Below are 19,902 nucleotides of genomic sequence, written 5' to 3'. Positions count from 1 at the left end.
TAATCATTTACTTGATGAAAGAGAATGGAAAGTGGGAGAGGGAGTGATGAAAAATCCTTTAAGTGAATGTAGAGAGGAATAAACAATCTTTTTAAGTGAATGTAGAGAGGAATAAACTCGTAAATTGCAATGCTCATAAATAAGAACCTCCTAATTCCAACTCCGCGCATGGAGAAATGAACCAAGTATTTAAAACGGAGGAAGTATATCTTAGAGTCTGTTTTAATTGACTAAACTGAACTTAACTTAAAATAATTTGAAGAAAACACACCCTTAGTCATAACCACTTGACCGAAACCTTAATGGTACATTCATATCATCGAGGACTCCCTAATCTTAAAGTACGTGTCACTCGAATATATGCTACATGCCCAACATAACACAACAAACAAATCACACAAGACACGACCAAAACCAAGTCTAATTTGATAATTTCCAACCACTAATTCCACACAAATTTATTCACAATCCATAAAATACACTCTCACAAAAAACACACTCAACTCAATCAACAACAACATCATCACCAACAAAAAAATGGAGTCAATTGGAGTACTATTAGCATGCCCAATGAACACCTACCTTGAAGAAGAACTCACCAAACGCTACAATCTCTTCCACTTCTCCAACTTTCCAGACCGAACCCAGTTCCTCTCTCAACACGCCAACTCCATTCGCGCCGTCGTCGGTAACGCTTTCGCCGGCGCCGACGCCTCCCTTATCGACGCTTTGCCGAAGCTTGAAATTGTGTCGAGTTTTAGCGTCGGACTTGATAAAATTGATCTGGGTAAATGCAAAGAAAGAGGAATCAAGGTTACTAATACCCCTGATGTTTTGACTGATGATGTTGCAGATTTGGCGATTGGGCTTATGCTTGCTGTTTTACGGAGGATTCCTCAGTGTGATCTTTATGTTCGTAATGGGTTGTGGAAGAAAGGGGATTTTCGATTGACTACTAGGGTATGTTAATTTGATTTAATTTGATTTGATTACCCTTTTATTTATGGAATTGGGTTTGATTCATTTTTTTGATTGAATTATGGTTAATATGGTTATTCTGAAGTTTGATTGATTCTGATTTGGTTTAATTTGAGTTAAATGGTAACCAATTTTAATTTTTCTTTCATTTATAATTGTTTATATTTTGATGATGAAATACTGAAGTCCATTGATGTTGTTGCTGATAGATTTTGGTGTAGTTTGATGATTAATGTGACTGTGTTGAAATTAAATTGATTTTCTTTGGTGTAATTTGAGTAGAAAAGGAGCCACATTGAATTGTTATGCTTTGGTATAATTTGGCTCTTTTGATATTGAACTGATTATGCTTTGATATAATTTGAGTTGAGTAAAAACTGATATCAAATTTGAATTTTGTTTATTGTTTTTTAAATGTGGTAATAATGAATTTGTAAATCTGTTAAGTTTTGTAGAAATGGTTTGTAGTGCAATTTGAGCAAAGAGCCTAATTTTTGCTACTTCAGGAATTGGGGAGAACATTTTATCCTACTGAATTGTCTATTCGTGATTTTTATCTGACTTGCAAGATACTGTAAATGTATTAGCCGTCAACTCCGAAAAATGCATGCTCATGTATCATTGCTATGGACCTTATGGTATCTGCACTGGGTTGTTCTGGCAGGGCCTGTAAAGTTTTAGTAGCGGTGTCCTGTTTTTTTAATCTACAAAGTTTCCAAGCATGATTAAAAGTTTAAATGTTTACTATGGCTATCAAAACCCAACTGCAAGTCTTTATCTTTAATTCACCATATTGTTGATCATATAGCTATCAGCATGAAGCTCATCAAAAACTCAGAAAAATTGCTGCTCAGAAACCTTAAATTTAAATTAGCTGTTATGCATGAGAGCACATAGATGTTAAAATGCTGATTACAAGCATAGATGTTGAATTTTAATTAGGGTTTTCTATATCAACAGTGACCCTTTAGCTGGCTCAGTCTTTGTGAACCACAAAATAGAGTGGGGTGTGGTGGGGGCTTGGGCTTGGAAATCATGTTGACAATATCTTCCTTGTGCTTTAGCTGTTTTTGATGATCTTTGCTTTGGTTATGTTGGACTGGAGATGAACGGGAGATCGTTAGGTGGTAACTAATTTAATGCATAACTAAACAATATGATTGGTGATATTATCTTGAAATTGCTTGTGCGAATTAATACTGATCCTCCATTCCCCCTTGTAAATTCCTTTTTGTTTGTTGTTCTTTTTTATCCTTTTTTTTTAGTTTAAAATTTCTGCCTAACCGAGGATGCTCAAAAATGTGTCCTTGTGATTATGAAGTTGGAAACCTGCATCTATACTTTACCAGTTTACCATACCATGAAGCTGTAGCTAGTTGGATATGTTAGGCTAGTTTTAACCTGTTACTGGCATATCTATTACCAATACTGATTTCCTCCACCAAACTCCATTCAGTATTGAATAGGTTCTTGGCCTTCTTGCCATTGAGCTGCTTGCTTTACAGAGTAAATATGCCAATTTGTCTATGTTACATGCTGTACTTTGTTGTATCATGCATTGCCTCATTGGTATTTACATGCTGCTCTTTTTATATAAGGGACTGATAATGCAAACGAGTACTCAATTATCTTTTTGACTAAACCTATTGCCAACTTTCTATTGTATTTCATTCCATGAGTGTTCCTTTCAGCACTAACTGTGCTTTCTGCTTTTTCTTTCTAGTTCAGTGGCAAAAGGGTTGGAATTATAGGTTTGGGTAGGATTGGTGCTGCAGTTGCCAAGAGAGCTGAAGCATTTGACTGTCCAATTTCTTATTACTCAAGATCTAAGAAGGCTGATTCAAACTATACTTATTATCCCAGTGTCATCGAGCTTGTCTCCAATTGCGACATACTGGTAGTTGCTTGTGCCTTAACTGAAGAAACACGACATATTGTCAACCGTGAAGTACTAGACGCCTTGGGGCCTAAAGGTGTTCTGATCAACATTGGAAGGGGCCCTCATGTTGACGAACCAGAGCTAGTAAAAGCACTTTCTGATGGCCGGCTAGGTGGAGCTGGGCTTGATGTCTTTGCAAATGAACCTCATGTTCCTGAAGAGTTGTTCAAGCTTGACAATGTAGTACTCTTGCCTCATGTTGCAAGTGGGACTGAGGAGACTCGTACTGACATGGCTAATCTTGTTCTTGGGAACTTGGAGGCTCACTTCAATGGAAAACCGCTGTTGACTCCAGTTGTTTGATTGTTCAGGGTAATTGTAGGCCATTAATATATGATTCCTGATAGTGGACAAACTGTTTTGTTAGGGAAACGAACCATTTATCATTTGACTGAGCACGGTTGTATTATATCGCAAATTGAATTCCCTGCTTAACATTATTTATTCCCAAGACCAGTTTGGGTCATAAAAATAGGCTATTTTTCAAGTACTTGGCTTTTTTTTTTTTTTTTTTTTTTTTTTTTTTTTTTTTTTTTGGGTGCTAAAGAGGTGGGTAGGCCTCAAACAGAGAATATTACTCCGTACTCTGTAACTGTTAATGTCATGATGAAGAATAAATTCTCCCTAATTAGGAGAGTTGGTCAAGCTCTATTCTTGCACTTTGATTGATCCTGGCATTTGCTAACCAGTGTACAACCCTGTTTTTTTTTTTTTTTTTAGACATGAGTATATAAGATCTCCCAAGTTTTGTTTCTTATCATTCTGGCATTTGTACACAATTGCCTGTACATAATACGGTATAGGTCAGTTCTTATACACCATTAACAGGGTAAAACCGGTAAATGACTCATTTTTAAGGAATAGGTTATACACGGTAATACCCTAACAAAGTAACAATATATTTATGTTGTAAGTTGGTTATATACTTGAATGGGGTCAATTTACACCTCAATTGTACATAATCAAAATATATATGAACCCATAAATTTTCAAGTAGTGTTACCAAATAATTTCGACATATAAAAGCCATAGAGGTTAATCGGTGATATTCATAAACTCAATTAAATACGGAGTATCTCGGACAAAATCTTGTCTACGTCATGTCATTAATTCGTTACTGGCTAAACACCAAATGAAACCAATTTTACCGAACAAACTAAACCATAAATCATAGTTATAGTTCTATTAGGAAGTCTTCTCTAATCACTCCTTTTCTCTCACATCTCTCTACTCTTTACAAATGGAGAAGAAAGGCGTACTAATGACCTCTCCAATGTTGCCTTACTTAGAACACGAACTCAATTCCCGCTTCACCCTCTTCAAAATCTGGGAAAACCCTTGTTCAACCCAACAATTTCTCAAACAAAACTCAAACTCAATCCACGCATTTGTAAGTAATGCAGCAAATGGTGCCAACGCAGATTTGATCGAATCCCTCCCCAATTTAGAGATTATCGCAAGCTACAGTGTTGGGTTTGATAAAATTGATCTGGGTTTGTGTAAGAAGAAAGAAATTAAGGTTACTAATACCCCTGATGTTCTTACTGATGATGTTGCTGATTTGGCTATTGGGTTGATTTTGAGCACTCTTAGAAGGGTTTGTGTTGCTGATGCTTTTGTCAGAAATGGGTGTTGGAAGGATTCTGATCTTCCTTTGTCTACTAAGGTTGTTCTCTTATTCTAATAATTAAATTTTATAGAAAGATTCTTTATTTACCAAGTATTTGTTTGATTTAATGTTATTTGATTCATTCTTAGGTGTTTGATTGGTGGTGTTTATGACTATGTTATGTGCATTTGTTTGTTACTTGAGTGTTTGAGCTTTTTGAGAATTAGGGAATGCCCAAATTGCCAATTAGTGAGTTGGTTGAGTCTTAGGAGGTGGTATTAAAGACTTGGGATTTAATCGCGCCATTGTTCTATGTGTGTGGTTATTGACCCTGGATAACTCGTTTAATTTTTGTAAAATGTTTCATGTAATTGTGTATTGTCCATTTGGTTTCCTGCCACCAAAAGATTATTGATCAAACTGTTCTTGTATTTGGATTAAGAACTTTCTAAGTTTAAGCTTATATAGATTCTGTATCGTATGAACAAGCTTAGATCTACATTACTCCCCTCGCTCCCCCCTTTACTAGGAGACAGTTGATGACATGATGGTCTTGTTCGAGTTTTGTTATGGGACATTTATGAGAGAAGGTCTTGTGTTGGAACTGTATTTTATTTCTCTGTGATAAATTGTTCAATAAAATCTTGAGATAAAAGGAATAGGAAGAATTATGAAGATAAAGGTTTGACCTCATGAGTTGCATTTGTACAGAGATAAATACCAGCCTGTTAGAAGAAATAAACCAGTACTCGTATTTCACTTCAATTAGAGAAAACCCCCATCCCTACGTAAAGGTGAAGAGTTATAGGGGATAAAGGTCCATTAGCATTTAGCATATGTCATCACTCATCAGCAACCAAAATGTAATGGTTGGATATCTGGTGGAAGATTTTATTGTAAATAAGATGATAATGCCATCATTTATACCTTTTTAAGCTAGTCAGCCAGCCTTAATAAGCTGCTCAATATCATAAGACTGGTAAGTCATTTTAATTAAATTGTCAAAACACTTTTAAGCCAGTAGTGTCAGCTGTTCAATGCGCAGTATTATAGAACAAGATTTAGCAACGTTGAGAAAGTAAGTTTTCTTTCTTTCGTATGATTGACCAAAGATCACAATTTCATTTAAAAGTTGATTAGAGCCATCTAACTGGACCTCAAGCCTACTGTTTTGAATCTTCAGCTTGTTGATTATATCCTTTAAAATGAGAAGATTGATCATAACTTTCATTTAACTTGTCTTCCTTTCCAAACTGTAAATGTTTGCTTAGATTCACTAATTACTACAATTAGAAGTATATAATATCAAAGATGCAATGCCAACTTTTAATATTATGCTTACTGTTTGGTATAGTTGTATGTTTTACTATCTTTTACAAATGTTAAAATGGCATAGGTCAGCTTTGACATTAGTGGAACATAATTGTGATTGGTCATCTGTATAGTCTTTCTCATATTCGTTCTTTTTCTCCTATTATATCTTTCCAGTTCACTGGTAAATCAGTGGGAATTCTTGGATTAGGCAGGATTGGCTCTGCTATTGCAAAGAGAGCAGGAGCATTTGGATGCCAAGTTAGTTACTGCTCCAGGTCTAAGAAACCTGATGTGCAGTACAAATACTATGAAAAGGTTGTTGACTTGGCAGCTAACTGTGAAATTCTTGTCATTTCATGCTCCCTAACTGAAGAAACCCGTCATATCATCAACCGTGATGTCATTGATGCACTGGGTCCAAAGAGTATCCTCATAAACATTGGAAGAGGTGCTCATGTTGTTGAAGCTGAGCTTGTATCTGCTCTACTCGAAGGTAGATTAGGTGGTGCAGGGCTTGATGTTTTTGAGAATGAGCCAAACGTTCCAGAAGAACTGTTGAAGCTTGATAACGTGGTGATGTTATCTCATGTTGGAAGTGACACTGTTGAAACTTGCAAAGCCATGGCTGATCTTGTGATCAGAAATCTGGAGGCACATTTCCAAAAAGAGCCATTGTTGACTCCAGTTATTTAACATTATCTGAACTCTGAAGGCATCGAAGACTTCGGAATTTGGACCATTGAGATCAATGCAATCTGTCTTATCGCCACATTACCTATGAAATGGCTCTGCTCACCTGAGATTCTGGTAATTCTCTGGTTTTTCACTTAGATGCTTCGTATTGCTCTCTGTATTATTTTGTCAGCTGTCTCTCATCTTTGCAGTATTCTGAGGCGATGAAAGGCATCTATGATTTTCATACATGTACACAAGATCCACCTTTTTCTTACATAAAAATTATCATTTACCATAGCACAGTTGATTTTGCAATCTCCTGTAGTTTAGGATTTAGCTTCTTGTCTAAACCTCTTAGATAGTCAGATGACATATTGTTGATCTGATTCTGGATGTACAAAGTTGCATCAAAACTTCATTATTCAGTGATTCAACTTTGTTTTCCTTAAAGCTATTGCAAGTAGTAATTTTATAATCTGTTTCACTGTGTCACATTCTAGCACTTCTGATGGAGAAACCGAGAAGAACCATTTATAAGCTGGGCAACAAACAGTGGATGTTTTGGCCTAATACCTATAATTAGTGAACTATTGTTAATCTCAATTAAGAACACCATTGATATCAAGTCCTGGTTAGTTGCGTAATTGTTAGACAATTAGTCAAATTTTGTTGGATTGAAATAAGTAAATAACTAGAAGGTTAGACTCAACGGATTGGAATAACTAGTTGACAATCCTTGACATGATGATGTGGGTTGAAGGCCATTTCCTGCACCTCCATATCTGTGAATGGCCGTTTTATCAGCTTCTGCATCACATAATATGCATGTTATGGGTAGGTTTCTCACCTCATCCCTAAGACCAGGCCTTAACATTAGTTGGCTCACCTTATCCATAAATTAGCATCTTTGAGCACATGTTTTTTAAATTTAATGTAAAAATTACTGTACTTGATAACAGGCCCTACTTTTTTGGGGTTTTGGAAGATGCACTGAACCAAACTGATTATTGGCACTTAAGTTAATTTGGCATGATTAAATAATCATCAATATGTATAGTGGACGAATAAGTGATTCTTGATTCAATATTTTTGGGCACGTCAACGTCAATAGCAACTGCATATAATGCGTAAGAACAATGGTTATGTAGTGTGATTATTGTTAAATTATTATTGTGCATGGGTCCATCTCTTTTTGTTCGTTTTATAAAGTTCAAGAACATGTATAAGCTATAAGTTAGAATTTGGAGGAAGGTTAGCTCTATGGACTTACCTAGTTACCTCTGTACACTCTCCGTCCTGAAATGATAGTCGTATAATGAAATAATATCTTGTAATGTTCGGAAAATTTTGCTATAAATGTATCAAATTAGAGATGATAATTAATAGTGAGGGTAGATGCATAACACTTGGTGAGGATTGAATGTATCCTAGGATTTTAACTGGTTAAGCTAGTTTTGATCCAATTGAATGATTTAATTAAAGTAGGAGTATTTCCATTTGTTAAAATTTCATTAATACATTATAATCACCATTAACCATCCAAATTAGAAAAAGAAGACTCCCATACGCTTAGATTTCTTATATTTGTAAGAAATCACAATCTTATCGTATACTAATCAAAACAATTAATGCAGACATGCAGTAGTGAGACTATTTTAATTTGACAAATTATATTCCATAGGATAAATAAATATTACTCCGTACTACGTATTTCGTATTAGATTATAATTATAATAATGTAGTAATGCATCATGATAATACTACTACTAAGTATATTAATATTTTCAAACTGGTGAAACAGGGCAGATGAAATTGTCTTAAATCACAGCAAGGAAAATACCTAAACTAACCTTGCATCTGCTCTCAAGACTGAAAATCACCCATTTACACTTTAAAGTGGGATGACATTAACAAAGCCTAGAAAATTAAACAAACATTACAAACATAAGAATAATAAAAGGGTAATAAATTGCACTTTTCCCCTTTATTGTTTTCTTTTCTATTTACAAAATAAGTCAAGAAGAAGAAACAGCCCCTTTGAAGATGAGGAATTTGAGTGTCTCAAGTGTGAAGTAGATGAAACTTCCTTTTGAATGTGTGAAGAAACACCCAAAATTTGATCCCACCACACATTGCCATCCTCCTCCATATTTCTTGTCAAAATCCTGTTACATTTTGCACATAACATATCAGAAAACAATCATATTTAGTATACTATATGTTACTCGGACTTTTCATTAAACACACACGAACCCCACCAATGTGAGATTTAACATGATGAACATTTGACACTTTGTTTGTACAAAACCATGAAGTTGTTTCATTATATCACCAAGCCCGGACGCTTTGACATGTACCTATGTCCGACATGAGTAATGGATAAAAATTAAAATGAAAACTCAAGTCGGGTTTTTTTGTAGAATACCTTTTTAATATGAGCAGCTATAGATTTGTAGTCAAAAACATCAAAAAGATCAAGAGCATGAGAAGCAGAAGCCATAGCTTGGATCTGCATCTTCAAAGGCATATCAGTATCCTCTATCAAAGCTTTACCTTCCAACATTTTCTCTGTTTCTTTCCAAAACAAAAACCCAGATGAGATATGATCTTATTGATTCTTATCTTAAAAACCCAGAAAAGATAAACTCAATTGTACTATTTTTTTTCTTTTATTAGGAAAAAACAAAGTTTCAAGTTTCAAAAGCTAAATGTGGTAAAATATAGAAAGTTAGCAGAAGCAGAGGTTGGCTTTTTATATACAGAGAGAAGTGGGAGCCTGAAATGCCCATCTCTAGCCTTCCAAATGTAAATGATCCATTTGTTTGCGTATTTATGATTACATAATTGAAGTCTGGCACATATTCCAAACTTTGCTTACATTTTAGTGTTATTAATAATTTTCCTCCCAACTTTGAGGGTACCCTTTCTGTTCTTTAGTGTTATGTTCCTTGATTAGACTTTTTAAGTATTCATTAATATTGTACGTACTCTTTCCGTCTCTAAATTATAATCCTATTTATCTCTATTATATGGGGAATAAATACTAAAATTAGATTTGTAATTTAGAGATGGAGGGAGTAGTATATTATTACAATAAATCATCTATACTCGGGTGTTATTTTGTACTCACCTCAATTTTTCTATTGGTTGTATTATGATTGACAATCGCCCCTCATGTGTTATGTCATTGTACCATTTTCCTAGTTGAACACGAGGTTAAGTAATTTTTCGTTCCTTAAATATTGACCTGTTTTTTTTTTTTAATAAAATAGGTCATATTCATTCATTGTAATGAGAATAGCCTTTGGAATTACTCTTAAATTTATCATCTCACATATTGAATAACAAATCTACATTGCCACTGTTAATTAATAAAGTGAAAATTTATTATGGACATTTTAAGGAACAAAAAGAATAAATTATCCAAGAAATATTGGTTGGTAAAGTGTGTAAAATCTAAAATGCCATCCTAAATTTTGTGTATTAATCCCTCCGTCCCAAAAAGAACGACCCATTTGGCCAAAACTTTGTCCCAAAAAGAATGATCCATTTGCATTAAAACACCACCAATTTGCAACAATATTTGTGCAAAATTAGCTTCCCTATATAAAAATTTGATTTTCCATGTTATTTTATTTGTCTCTCTATTTTTTTACAAACCCCATGTAAATCTATTTTTCCAATATACTTTTACTTCTTTTTACTTAACTTCCTTAATACCCGCGTAATCAACCCAAATGGATCGTTCTTTTTGGGTCGGAGGGAGTATGATTTATGACTATGTGAGAAAGAGGGACTAAAAATAGGGATAGATATTTAGTATGATGTGTGAATGTGTTGGGAGTACAAAATTTTGACGTGCCAAATTTGGATTAGATGGTAATATGATGACATGGGTGTGTGTTGGAGTAGTAGAATATGAAATATTTTATTTTTATATGCTTTAATTTAGGATTAACCCTGGAAACTGAAATTGTGTGTCACCCACCTGCTTTGGAGTTTATCCATTAATATCACTCTTACAGATAAACATCAACTGTCCAACACCATTACATTTACATTCACTCTCATCACCATTCAACATTGTTTCATCTACGAATCCCCAACTTCATTAGTAACCTCATTTATGCTTGGTTGGTAATAATTCTATTTGTAATTTTATATATGCATTGTTAACAACATTATTTGAATCCTCTTTGTCAAAAAAATAAAAATAAATAAATAAATAATAATAATAAGTTATTTGAACAATTAGTCAAAGTGTAAATTTTGTTTAAATAAAATACATACTCCATAGTCCATTATTATGTTCAAGCTTACCAACAACCTAGTATTTAGAACATTACCTTTTCAGCTTTTCTATTAAAAAAGCATTCATTTATGATTGATATGCAGCACCTAAATGTATATTAATTTTGGGAAATTCTTAATAGTACTCTTAAGTTTTTTATTTTTCTAAACATCAAAAAATCAAATTATCTTTGGTAATCACCTATGGCTATTTGTGTTACTAATTAAGTGGTGACATTAATGAGATTAATTTACAATTATAAACCTAACCATACTTAATTAAAGGCAAAATGACTAACATATCCTTAAAAATTAAATTTTCCTTTATTTTTTTAACAATTAAAAAAATAAATCACCCACCACTCCACCCAGCCCACCGCCAAAACCCAATCCACGTGCCCTCGGCGCCGGTCGATCCCATATCTCCCTCCCCTGGGTCCGGTGCCGTCTGTGCCGATTCCCTCCCCCTGTCGCGATGCTTCCCTTTCTTCCCTCTCATATCCCCCACAAAACCCACGAAAACCCTTATCGAAACCCATGAATTCTTATCGAAACCAACAAAACCAATTTTTGTTGTCGAGACGATTGACGGCGAGATCGGAGTTTGCAAGAGACAATTGACAACGGCAAAAGTCTGAAGGCGTTGAGAATTGGTGGAAGGAGATTTGAGATTTTGGGCGGATGGTGGTTTATGTGATGGTGTTGGTGTTAGTGGTATTAACGGTGTCGTGGAAGAGAGAGGAAATGATTATGAGGGTGGGATTGGGTGGTTTAGGGTTGCGGTGACAAGGGGAGGGGGTTCAGCCGGCGTCGGGGAGGGGAATCTTGGTGGGCGCGCCCGGCCGGGAGCAGGGGAATAGGGCTGGGCGGGCAGGGGCGGCAAGGGGAAGTAGTGGGTGGTGGGTTTTTGTTAAAAGGGATAGTTTAGTCTTTTCGCTTTTCCCTCACTTTTAAAACATTAACCATGGTTAATTTTCCTTAAAATACTTAACTAATGTTACCACTGAATAAATTTTACAAATTATAGATTACCAAAGATAATTTGTTTGTAAGAGGTTCCAGATAATATTATTGTAAAAAATTCTGGTTCCTCCACTAACCACATATACTCCGTACTTGGAAGTCATTGGTTTTATTTATTTATTTTTTTATTTTTTTATTTTTTTTGTAAGGTAAGGAGAATTCCCTTGCAAGTTGGGGGGAAATAAGGGATCCAACTTGCACAAGGGTGGAAGGAGGGCCTCTAACCATAAGGTCAACCTTGATTCTCGGAAGTAATTGGTTTGAGGGATAGCAAATACGAGTAGTATAGACGTATAGTTACATGAGATAGTTGGTGCCTTGGGCCTTGGCTAGTTGATCCCCTCTGTATGCCGAATACTTGGCCTTAATATCACAATGCTGTCATGCGTAGCACAAAAGAGTTGATTATGGACCTTATTTTTATTGATGTAACGGAGTCCAAATGGACTTGATTGCCCATGTTATTATAAGAAGCCCAAAAAAGTTATTCGAGCACCCAAACCGATAATATCCAAATATCTAGCTATCAGTAGGGATGACAATCTAGTCCGGATCCGGCCCTACTCCGCCCCGACCCGAGGTAAAGATTTCCGCTCCGAGTCCGAGAAAAAATAATCCGAGTTCGACTCCGTTAAAATAATCCGACTCCGAGTCGGAGGAGGGTCTGAGTCAAATCCTACAAAAAATCCGAGAAAAAAATCCGACTTCGACAAATGTCCGACTTTAACGGATTATCTGACTCCGACTCCAATAGATAGTGGATTTTTGTGTGGGTCATGGTGGCATTGGGTGTGGGTTGTAAAGGCCCAAATAGCCCAACATCTCAAAGTATATTGAATAATGAAAAAAAAAACTCGGAGTCGGGTCAGAGGTCGGATATTGAAGTCGGAGTCGAATGTCGAAGTCGGATTTAACCTTTGACTTCCTGTCGGATCGGAGTCGGATTTAGCATAATCCGTTCCGAGTCGGACCCGTTGTCATTCCTAGCTATCAGACTCTCTAGCCATTACTAGATATACAAATATATCTAGTTATTAAATTAATACAATTCGTGTAGATGTAGTACACTCATTTGTACATTGTACAATTTGGTAGGCAAGTATGTGATATCAAACTAGTCATGTTGCCCTTTTGGCGTAGATCATTACTTGCGAGATTCTCATGGGGATGGGAAAGCTCGTCCTTTTGATCGCAATTAAGCTGTCAATTGTCCGTCATCATCTTCATTCAAGCGCATTTGTGTCTATATAACATAGTTAAGAATGAGATTATTGAAGGGTCAAGGAAAGGGATTAAACGGTGTATTGCACCCGTTAAAGGGCAAGAATTGAGCTGCTCGAGTTTTCAATCACCCTTGTATATTCGGACATGAAGAGAGCATCATATATAATTTGACGATCCAAATTCTAGTGCTATCCAACCCAAGAATGATCCATATAGATTATAGAACTTAACTCATACTTCATATTTGATTTGCAAGAATTCATTGACTTAAAATAAGCCAAATCTAATATGTCTTGACCAAATTTAAATCAAGTCTGATTTGTACATCTGATTTGACAGCTCTATATCCATAGCGAGTCCGTCCAAGGCTAGTCTAGAGATTATGGGCTAATGGGCCTTCTACAAATGGTCCAACAAGTAAGCTGTATCATTCATCAGATTACTAAAAGCAGCCATTAAATCATAATATTCTTATTAGATAAACTTTTATAAAGCGAGCAACAGATGATCTTTAATCTTTAAGCATCTTTTTTTTTTCAAGTTTCTTCCAATGAGATTTGAGTATATACATTATAGTGTGCTCTCCCTTTAGCCTTTACCTATGCTTTTTGTAAAATTCAAAATGAAGAACCTTTATTTCATAAGGATTTAAGCTTTATTTGAACAAACCGAATCTCTTTCACCTAAAAGCTACTAATATGAATATGTATGAATATGATGTAGGCCAATTATGATGATAAGTCATACCAGCCAAAAAAATTAAAGTAAAAGGGAGTTAGACCGAATATACAACCCAAATTCTATGACCCGGTTACAAATCCCATTCAAATACCATGTTTATTGTTTGTGATTTGACTTTAAACTAGTTAAGACCAATTTAATAATTAAGCTAAGTGTTGAGTCAATCTTGGAATTGGTGTGAACTTGATACCATGTCTAGTACTCTAGTACAAGTATATATCATATACTCCGTAATTAAAATACTCTCTAATTAAAATGAATCCTTTTTTTTTTGGTAGATAATGAAATCTATTTTGTAGTTTTTAATTTTAATTGTTTTCATATGTAAAAATCATGTTATTGAACCTAAGAAAATCCAATGATGTGGACAATAATGTATGTATAGAGCTAAAATTTTAGATTAAAAATTAAATGAAACATAGGGATAATTATTACTTGGGTAAACAAAATCAAATTAGCTAGAGATCTATTGAAAAAAAAAAATTGACATACACTACGTGAAAAAATGAATTTGGCACCGGTTCAAACCCGGCCTAAGGCACAGGTTTGAACCGGTGCCAATGTGGGGGGTGTCAAAAAGTGGTTCAAACCGGTGCCAAAACTTGAAATTAAAATTACAAAAAAAAATTAATTCACCACTTTTGGCACCGATTAACCGGTGCCAAAAGTGTCAAAAAATTAATTTTTTTTTAAACTTAAAAATTAAATAAACTAAAATTGAATGAGAACACAAAATATAAATGGCACATCACAATCAATATAATCAAATTTTTTCAATATATATATAATAAAAAAAATACAATATAGATCAATAAAAAAATTACAACATATAAATCAAAAAAAAAAAAATTACAACATATAAAAAAAATTACAATATAAATCAAAATAAAAATTTACAACTTCACAATAAAAAAAACCCATACAACATCTAAATCAATATACTTGCATCTTGATTCTTCAATTTAAGATCTAAATCCATGTACCTGTACCAATTAAAACAACCAAAATAAATCGATTAAAATGATTTAATTAAGCTGCGAAAAAAATTAAAAAAATTCCAGAAAATCGAAAAAAAAAAAAGAAAATTAGTTGAAAAGAAAAAAAAACCCAGAACATCTATCAGTTAAAAAAGAATTAAACCCAGAAAATAAATAAAATTAAATTCGATTAAAAAAAACCCAGAAAATAAATAAATTTAAATTCGATTAAAAAAAACCCAAAAAATAAATATGAAAAATTCGAATATACCCAGAAAAAAATAAGAAATCGAAAAAAAAAATTAAAATCGAAAAAAACCCAGTATTCAAAATACCCAGAAAACAAAAAAAATTGTAATCGAAAAAAAAAATTGAAATCAGAAAAAAAAATGAAAATCGAAATTGATTAAAAATTTGATTAAAACAAACTTGAAAAAAAAAATAAAATAAACCCAGAAATCGGAAAAAAATGAAAATCGAAAAAAAAAACCCAATTAAAAGAGAATTGAAATGGAAAAAAAAAAACCCAGGAAAAAAACCTAAAAATCACGAAAATAAAACCCCAAAACCGCATGCAACTTGAAAAACAAAATCAAAATCGAAATTGAAATTGAAATCAAAAAACAAAATCAAAATCGAAAACAACACAATCAAAATTGAAATCGAAAAAAAAAACAGAAATAGAAAGAAAAAAAAAATCGAAAAAGAAACCCAGAAATCGAAAACACCCGGAAATCGAAATAATTGGAATTGAAAAAAAAAATTCAAATCGAAAAACCCAGAAATCGATTAATGGTAAAAAAAACCAAGAAATTGATTAAAATGGGCGGTTTATTGGTCTTCGATTTGTTGTTGTTTTCGATTTGTTTTTGGTCTTCTAGTGATAGAAAGGAGGAGGAGATCCAGAAAGATAAAGAAATGAAGGAAATGGTGAGCAAGAAGGAAAGAGGAGGAGAGGAGAGGAGAGAGAATGGGCAGGCAACTTTAGGGTTTGGGGGGGTTTTAAATGGGCGGTTTTTTTTTTTATAATTAAAGAACCGGTTCGTAAAGGCACCGGTTCAAACCGGTGCCCTTTTTTTTTGGCACCGGTTTGAGCTGAACCAGTGCCATTTCTCTTTGTTTAAAAACCTGCCCATTTTCAGGCCAGTTTTTGGCACCGGTTTGGCCTGAACCGGTGCCATTAGGGGGTTGCCTATTTGTTTTCTACTAGTGATAATTCTATAACGTCCTATGATACCTACATTTCATTTTATTTTATTTATTCTTTTATAAGATGTATATGGAAAATATATCACAATAATATATTTTTCTGTATTCCTAACAGTAAGATTGTAAGAAGTATATATATCAATGATAATAATGCTACACACTCTAATACTATATATATATATATATATATATATATATATATATATATATATATAGTTTTACAATAATACCCCTAACATTATAGACTTTTGAAGCATAACTTAACATTAGAAAAAAAAAACAAGTAACCCTAGCAAGTGATATATGCTAATGTAAGCTTCCACAACACTACCAACTTCATTTTCTACATCATTTTCTTTCCCTTTTCCTCCCAAAGCTCAAACCCTTGCATTATTATCACATGGCAACTTCACTTCCATTACTCCCTCTCTTACTCCTCCTCTCCCTCGCCACCGCCTCCGACTCCTCCACCCTCAACTCCTTCGTCTACGGCGGCTGCTCCCAACTCAAGTACTCCTCCTCCGACGTCGCCTACACCTCAAACCTCAACTCCCTCCTCACCTCCCTAGTCAACTCAGCCACCTACATGGCCTACAACCACTTCGCCATCGCCGGTACCTCCACGCACGAGGTCGTCTACGGCCTCTACCAATGCCGTGGCGACCTCTCCATGCCGGACTGCGCCACGTGCGTAGCCAACTCGGTTAGCCGTCTAGGAGCCTTATGCCCCGGGTCATGCGGCGGGGCCATCCAACTCCAAGGGTGCTACGTTAAGTACGACAACGACACCTTCATCGGGGCCGAGGATAAGACCGTGGTGATGAAAAAGTGTGGACAACCTACGGGGAACCAAGATAAGATTGCGAACCGTGACGCGGTGTTGGAAGGGGTGGTGGGGAACGGAGGAGGGTTTTATCGAGCCGGCGGGTCGAAGGATGTGGCAATGATTGCGCAGTGTGTAGGGGATTTGAGTGAAGGACAATGTCAAGATTGCTTGAAAGAGAGTGTTGATCAAGTAAAGACGGAATGTGCTACGAGTGGTAATGGTGATATGTATTTGGAAAAATGTTACGTTAGGTATACTATTGGAGGTGGTCGTGGATATTTCAATAATAATGGTATTGGTAAGTTTTTCTATATAATATATATACACACAAATTATTATCTAATCACTTCTTTCATAAAATGATTTAATCGATACTCTCTCTGTTCTTTTTTCGTATCTAGTGCAACACGAATTCATTACTTTTGTTCTTGGTAATATGCTTGACATTTAAACAATTGTATGTTACTTATAGTTGTAATGACAATATGAATACTTTTATCTAAACTTAACAAAGTTTTGGTTTTGCTATTGTAACTGATAAATCGTCAATACTATTTTTTCTACTCTATATAATCGATAAGCTTATATATATATTACGGAGTATTATATATAGTGTATATATCAATATATGTGGAGTATTAGAATTTTAGATGTTTAACATGTCCTTTTAGTGAATGATGCCACCTAATTTTATTGGTTTATGTATTGAACGTTGATACCATAGGCCAGTTAAATATTTATCATCATGTATATTTCATGTACCTATATTATTTGACATAGCTCTATATACACCAAAAAAAATCTAACTTTTAAAAATGTAGCCTAAAGTAAAATTAAAAAAAAGGCAAGTTTTTGCTAAATAATTCATATTATGAATATACTCTAATTAAAGCAAGTCATTGGACAATAAAATTCTATGTATATGTGAAGTTACTTTTTGAAAATGTCCATTTCCATAGTTGGAAGCTTGGAGTCTTGGACCATAATTAACTTAATACGTAGTACAATCAATAAATAATCAGTAAAGATCACCATATAGTACTTCGTATACATGTGAATGTAATGTTATATTGTTGTGTTTTACTTTAGACTTTGATTAATTTAATTTCTTTGTGGTGACTAATGACTAGGATCCATATCATTGTAACATTACTTTGTAAATTTGACTTACTCATTTATCTTTATTTTCCTTTTTTTTCTTTGTAGGAGGAACCGATGACAAAAATAGGGGAGTGAAAAATTTTGCACTGGTAATTGGACTACTAGCTGCAATTGTGATTGTCATCATATTTCTCACTTTCATTTGCCGAGTTTTCGCTGGAAGTAGTAAGCTATAAACTCCTTTACACTACTTATATTCGGATTTAGTTGTCATGTTATACGTTAAAATTACATAATTTACGTGATAAATAACTTTTTCACATTATGATTAATCATACTTCTTTCTCTTTCGCAGGTAAATAAATGGTTAAATTATCATCGACTTTACATCCAAAAAGAAAATGGCTACTTTTACATACACCAACCCTTCTCATCTTTTTTTTTTTCTCTACATAATGTCTACTTTCCATCCATTCTTGCTTCTCTTTAAATATGACATTATTATTACTCTACTAATGTTAATGTTGCTTTTTACTCTATATATAAATATTTTTATAGATAATATTGTATTCTTTCATCAAGCAAAGCTTTTATAAAGGAAGAAATTAAAGCAAAAAAAGAGGATGGATCTGTGTACATGACTCTGCATATTCATGCAAAAAAAAAAGGCAAGAGGAATCCACAAACTTAACACACTTTTGTCAAAGTTTTAATTTTTTGTAGTATTAAAGTTGCATTGTCTGATGTTAAGATATGCCACATGCATTTCCTTAAAGTTGCATGGAAGTTATGTTGTTATCTTTATGCATTGGATTCCGAGAAATTTTACTACATCGTTCGTTCTTTAAACTATTTATGTGTGATATTTAACACCGGCCATTTTACTGTTAGCCATATATGAGTGTTCAAGCAAGTGGTTGATGTGTTAGACTGTAAGATAAAGATGACATTTATGAAAGTAGGGTAAGTAAAATTAAAAAAGAGTAAAGATGGATAAAAGTCATTGTTTGGTAATTAGTTGTTAATAATAAACTATATTGACTGGTTTGACCGAATGATTTAATTGAATGTTTAGACTAGCTGGTTGAAAAAAATGGTTTAATTTTACAGTAATTTATATATGAGATTAGTATGAAATTAAAAATATATATTGATGGGGAATTATAACTTAGTTTGAATCAAATGAAAAATTTACATAAATGATAAATTGAGCATGATAATGTTTAAGACTTACTCGCCTATTCAAGTATCATAATATAAACCATTCGGAATAGACTGAATTGAACAGAACTTGAACTAACCAAACCAATCCCAAACCCAATCGAATGTAGCTTAGCTTAATTAGAAAACTGATCATATTGGACATATTACCAAATCGTGCTAAGCTTTAGAGCATGCAGCTTGTACGAAGACAATGATATATCACTTCGTATCCCTTTTGTTAGACAGAAATAAGCTAATTAAGGTTGTATTGTACTTTTATAAATTAGGGGTATTGTATGTCCTATATCGAGATGCAACAATTATGCAACGCATATGGAATCCTCATGAAGAAAGATTATGCACTATCTTTGAGCGAGAATATTGATAGACATGATAGTCCCATATTCCTCTCATAATGAATGAGGCATGATCTAATCATCAAACAACCTTTCTAGACATCCTTTACCAAAAAAAAAAAAAAAAAAAAAAAAAAAAAAAAAAAAAAAAAAAAAAGAGGGAAAAGAAGAAGAAACCCTAATTTGTGACACTTTGCTGGTTGATAGTTTACCTTGCATAAATCAAATTTAGATTGGAGCTGATTTATGCAGAGATCAAAGCTCAACCTCCATCTAAATATCTAGGTTTCGATTAAATTCGACCTAAATAAAATATTCATGAGAGGAGTGTATTATTTTTTGATAATGTAATGCTATATATATGTACTCAGGCTACAAATAAGTTTAGGAGTGCATGACAAAATAAGCATCTTACCCATTAAATTAAAAAAAAAAAA

The 19,902-nt window shown here is 33.9% G+C and overlaps 3 protein-coding genes across 3 annotated transcripts; 2 read left to right on the top strand and 1 right to left on the bottom strand.

Moving 5' to 3' along the window:
* The first annotated feature begins 339 nt into the window (after positions 1–339).
* LOC110703121 lies at positions 340–6,990 on the top strand. Its single transcript, XM_021880871.1, has 4 exons — positions 340–960; positions 2,702–3,217; positions 4,107–4,583; positions 6,015–6,990. The coding sequence occupies exons 1-4, from the start codon at positions 538–540 to the stop codon at positions 6,531–6,533; spliced, it is 1,935 nt and encodes a 644-aa protein (XP_021736563.1). The 5' UTR covers positions 340–537; the 3' UTR covers positions 6,534–6,990.
* A 1,253-nt stretch (positions 6,991–8,243) lies between these two features.
* Positions 8,244–9,423, bottom strand: LOC110703372 (dynein light chain 1, cytoplasmic-like). The gene is made up of 2 exons (XM_021881172.1): positions 8,941–9,423; positions 8,244–8,680 (listed from the first exon to the last, which is right to left on the bottom strand). The coding sequence occupies exons 1-2, from the start codon at positions 9,076–9,078 to the stop codon at positions 8,531–8,533; spliced, it is 288 nt and encodes a 95-aa protein (XP_021736864.1). The 5' UTR covers positions 9,079–9,423; the 3' UTR covers positions 8,244–8,530.
* A 6,774-nt stretch (positions 9,424–16,197) lies between these two features.
* LOC110703370 (cysteine-rich repeat secretory protein 60-like) lies at positions 16,198–18,773 on the top strand. The gene is made up of 3 exons (XM_021881170.1): positions 16,198–17,103; positions 18,012–18,131; positions 18,262–18,773. The coding sequence occupies exons 1-3, from the start codon at positions 16,380–16,382 to the stop codon at positions 18,267–18,269; spliced, it is 852 nt and encodes a 283-aa protein (XP_021736862.1). The 5' UTR covers positions 16,198–16,379; the 3' UTR covers positions 18,270–18,773.
* Positions 18,774–19,902: the final 1,129 nt, after the last annotated feature.

This window comes from Chenopodium quinoa, unplaced genomic scaffold (assembly GCF_001683475.1).
Source record: "Chenopodium quinoa cultivar QQ74 unplaced genomic scaffold, ASM168347v1, whole genome shotgun sequence".
NCBI classification, from domain to species: Eukaryota; Viridiplantae; Streptophyta; class Magnoliopsida; order Caryophyllales; family Amaranthaceae; genus Chenopodium; species Chenopodium quinoa.
Note: the sequence above shows the minus strand (reverse complement) of the source record. Positions and strands in the feature narration are given on the sequence as shown.

Excerpts from the sequence above, each read along its gene's own strand:
- LOC110703370 (XM_021881170.1), top strand. The coding sequence starts at position 16,380 with ATGGCAACTTCACTTCCATTACTCCCTCTCTTACTCCTCCTCTCCCTC. Across the intron at positions 17,104-18,011 it reads TTTCAATAATAATGGTATTG|GAGGAACCGATGACAAAAAT; the intron begins GTAAGTTTTTCT and ends TTTTCTTTGTAG.
- LOC110703372 (XM_021881172.1), bottom strand. The coding sequence starts at position 9,078 with ATGTTGGAAGGTAAAGCTTTGATAGAGGATACTGATATGCCTTTGAAG. Across the intron at positions 8,681-8,940 it reads TAGCTGCTCATATTAAAAAG|GATTTTGACAAGAAATATGG; the intron begins GTATTCTACAAA and ends AAAATGTAACAG.
- LOC110703121 (XM_021880871.1), top strand. The coding sequence starts at position 538 with ATGGAGTCAATTGGAGTACTATTAGCATGCCCAATGAACACCTACCTT. Across the intron at positions 3,218-4,106 it reads CGCTGTTGACTCCAGTTGTT|GAAGTCTTCTCTAATCACTC; the intron begins TGATTGTTCAGG and ends TAGTTCTATTAG. Across the intron at positions 4,584-6,014 it reads ATCTTCCTTTGTCTACTAAG|TTCACTGGTAAATCAGTGGG; the intron begins GTTGTTCTCTTA and ends ATATCTTTCCAG.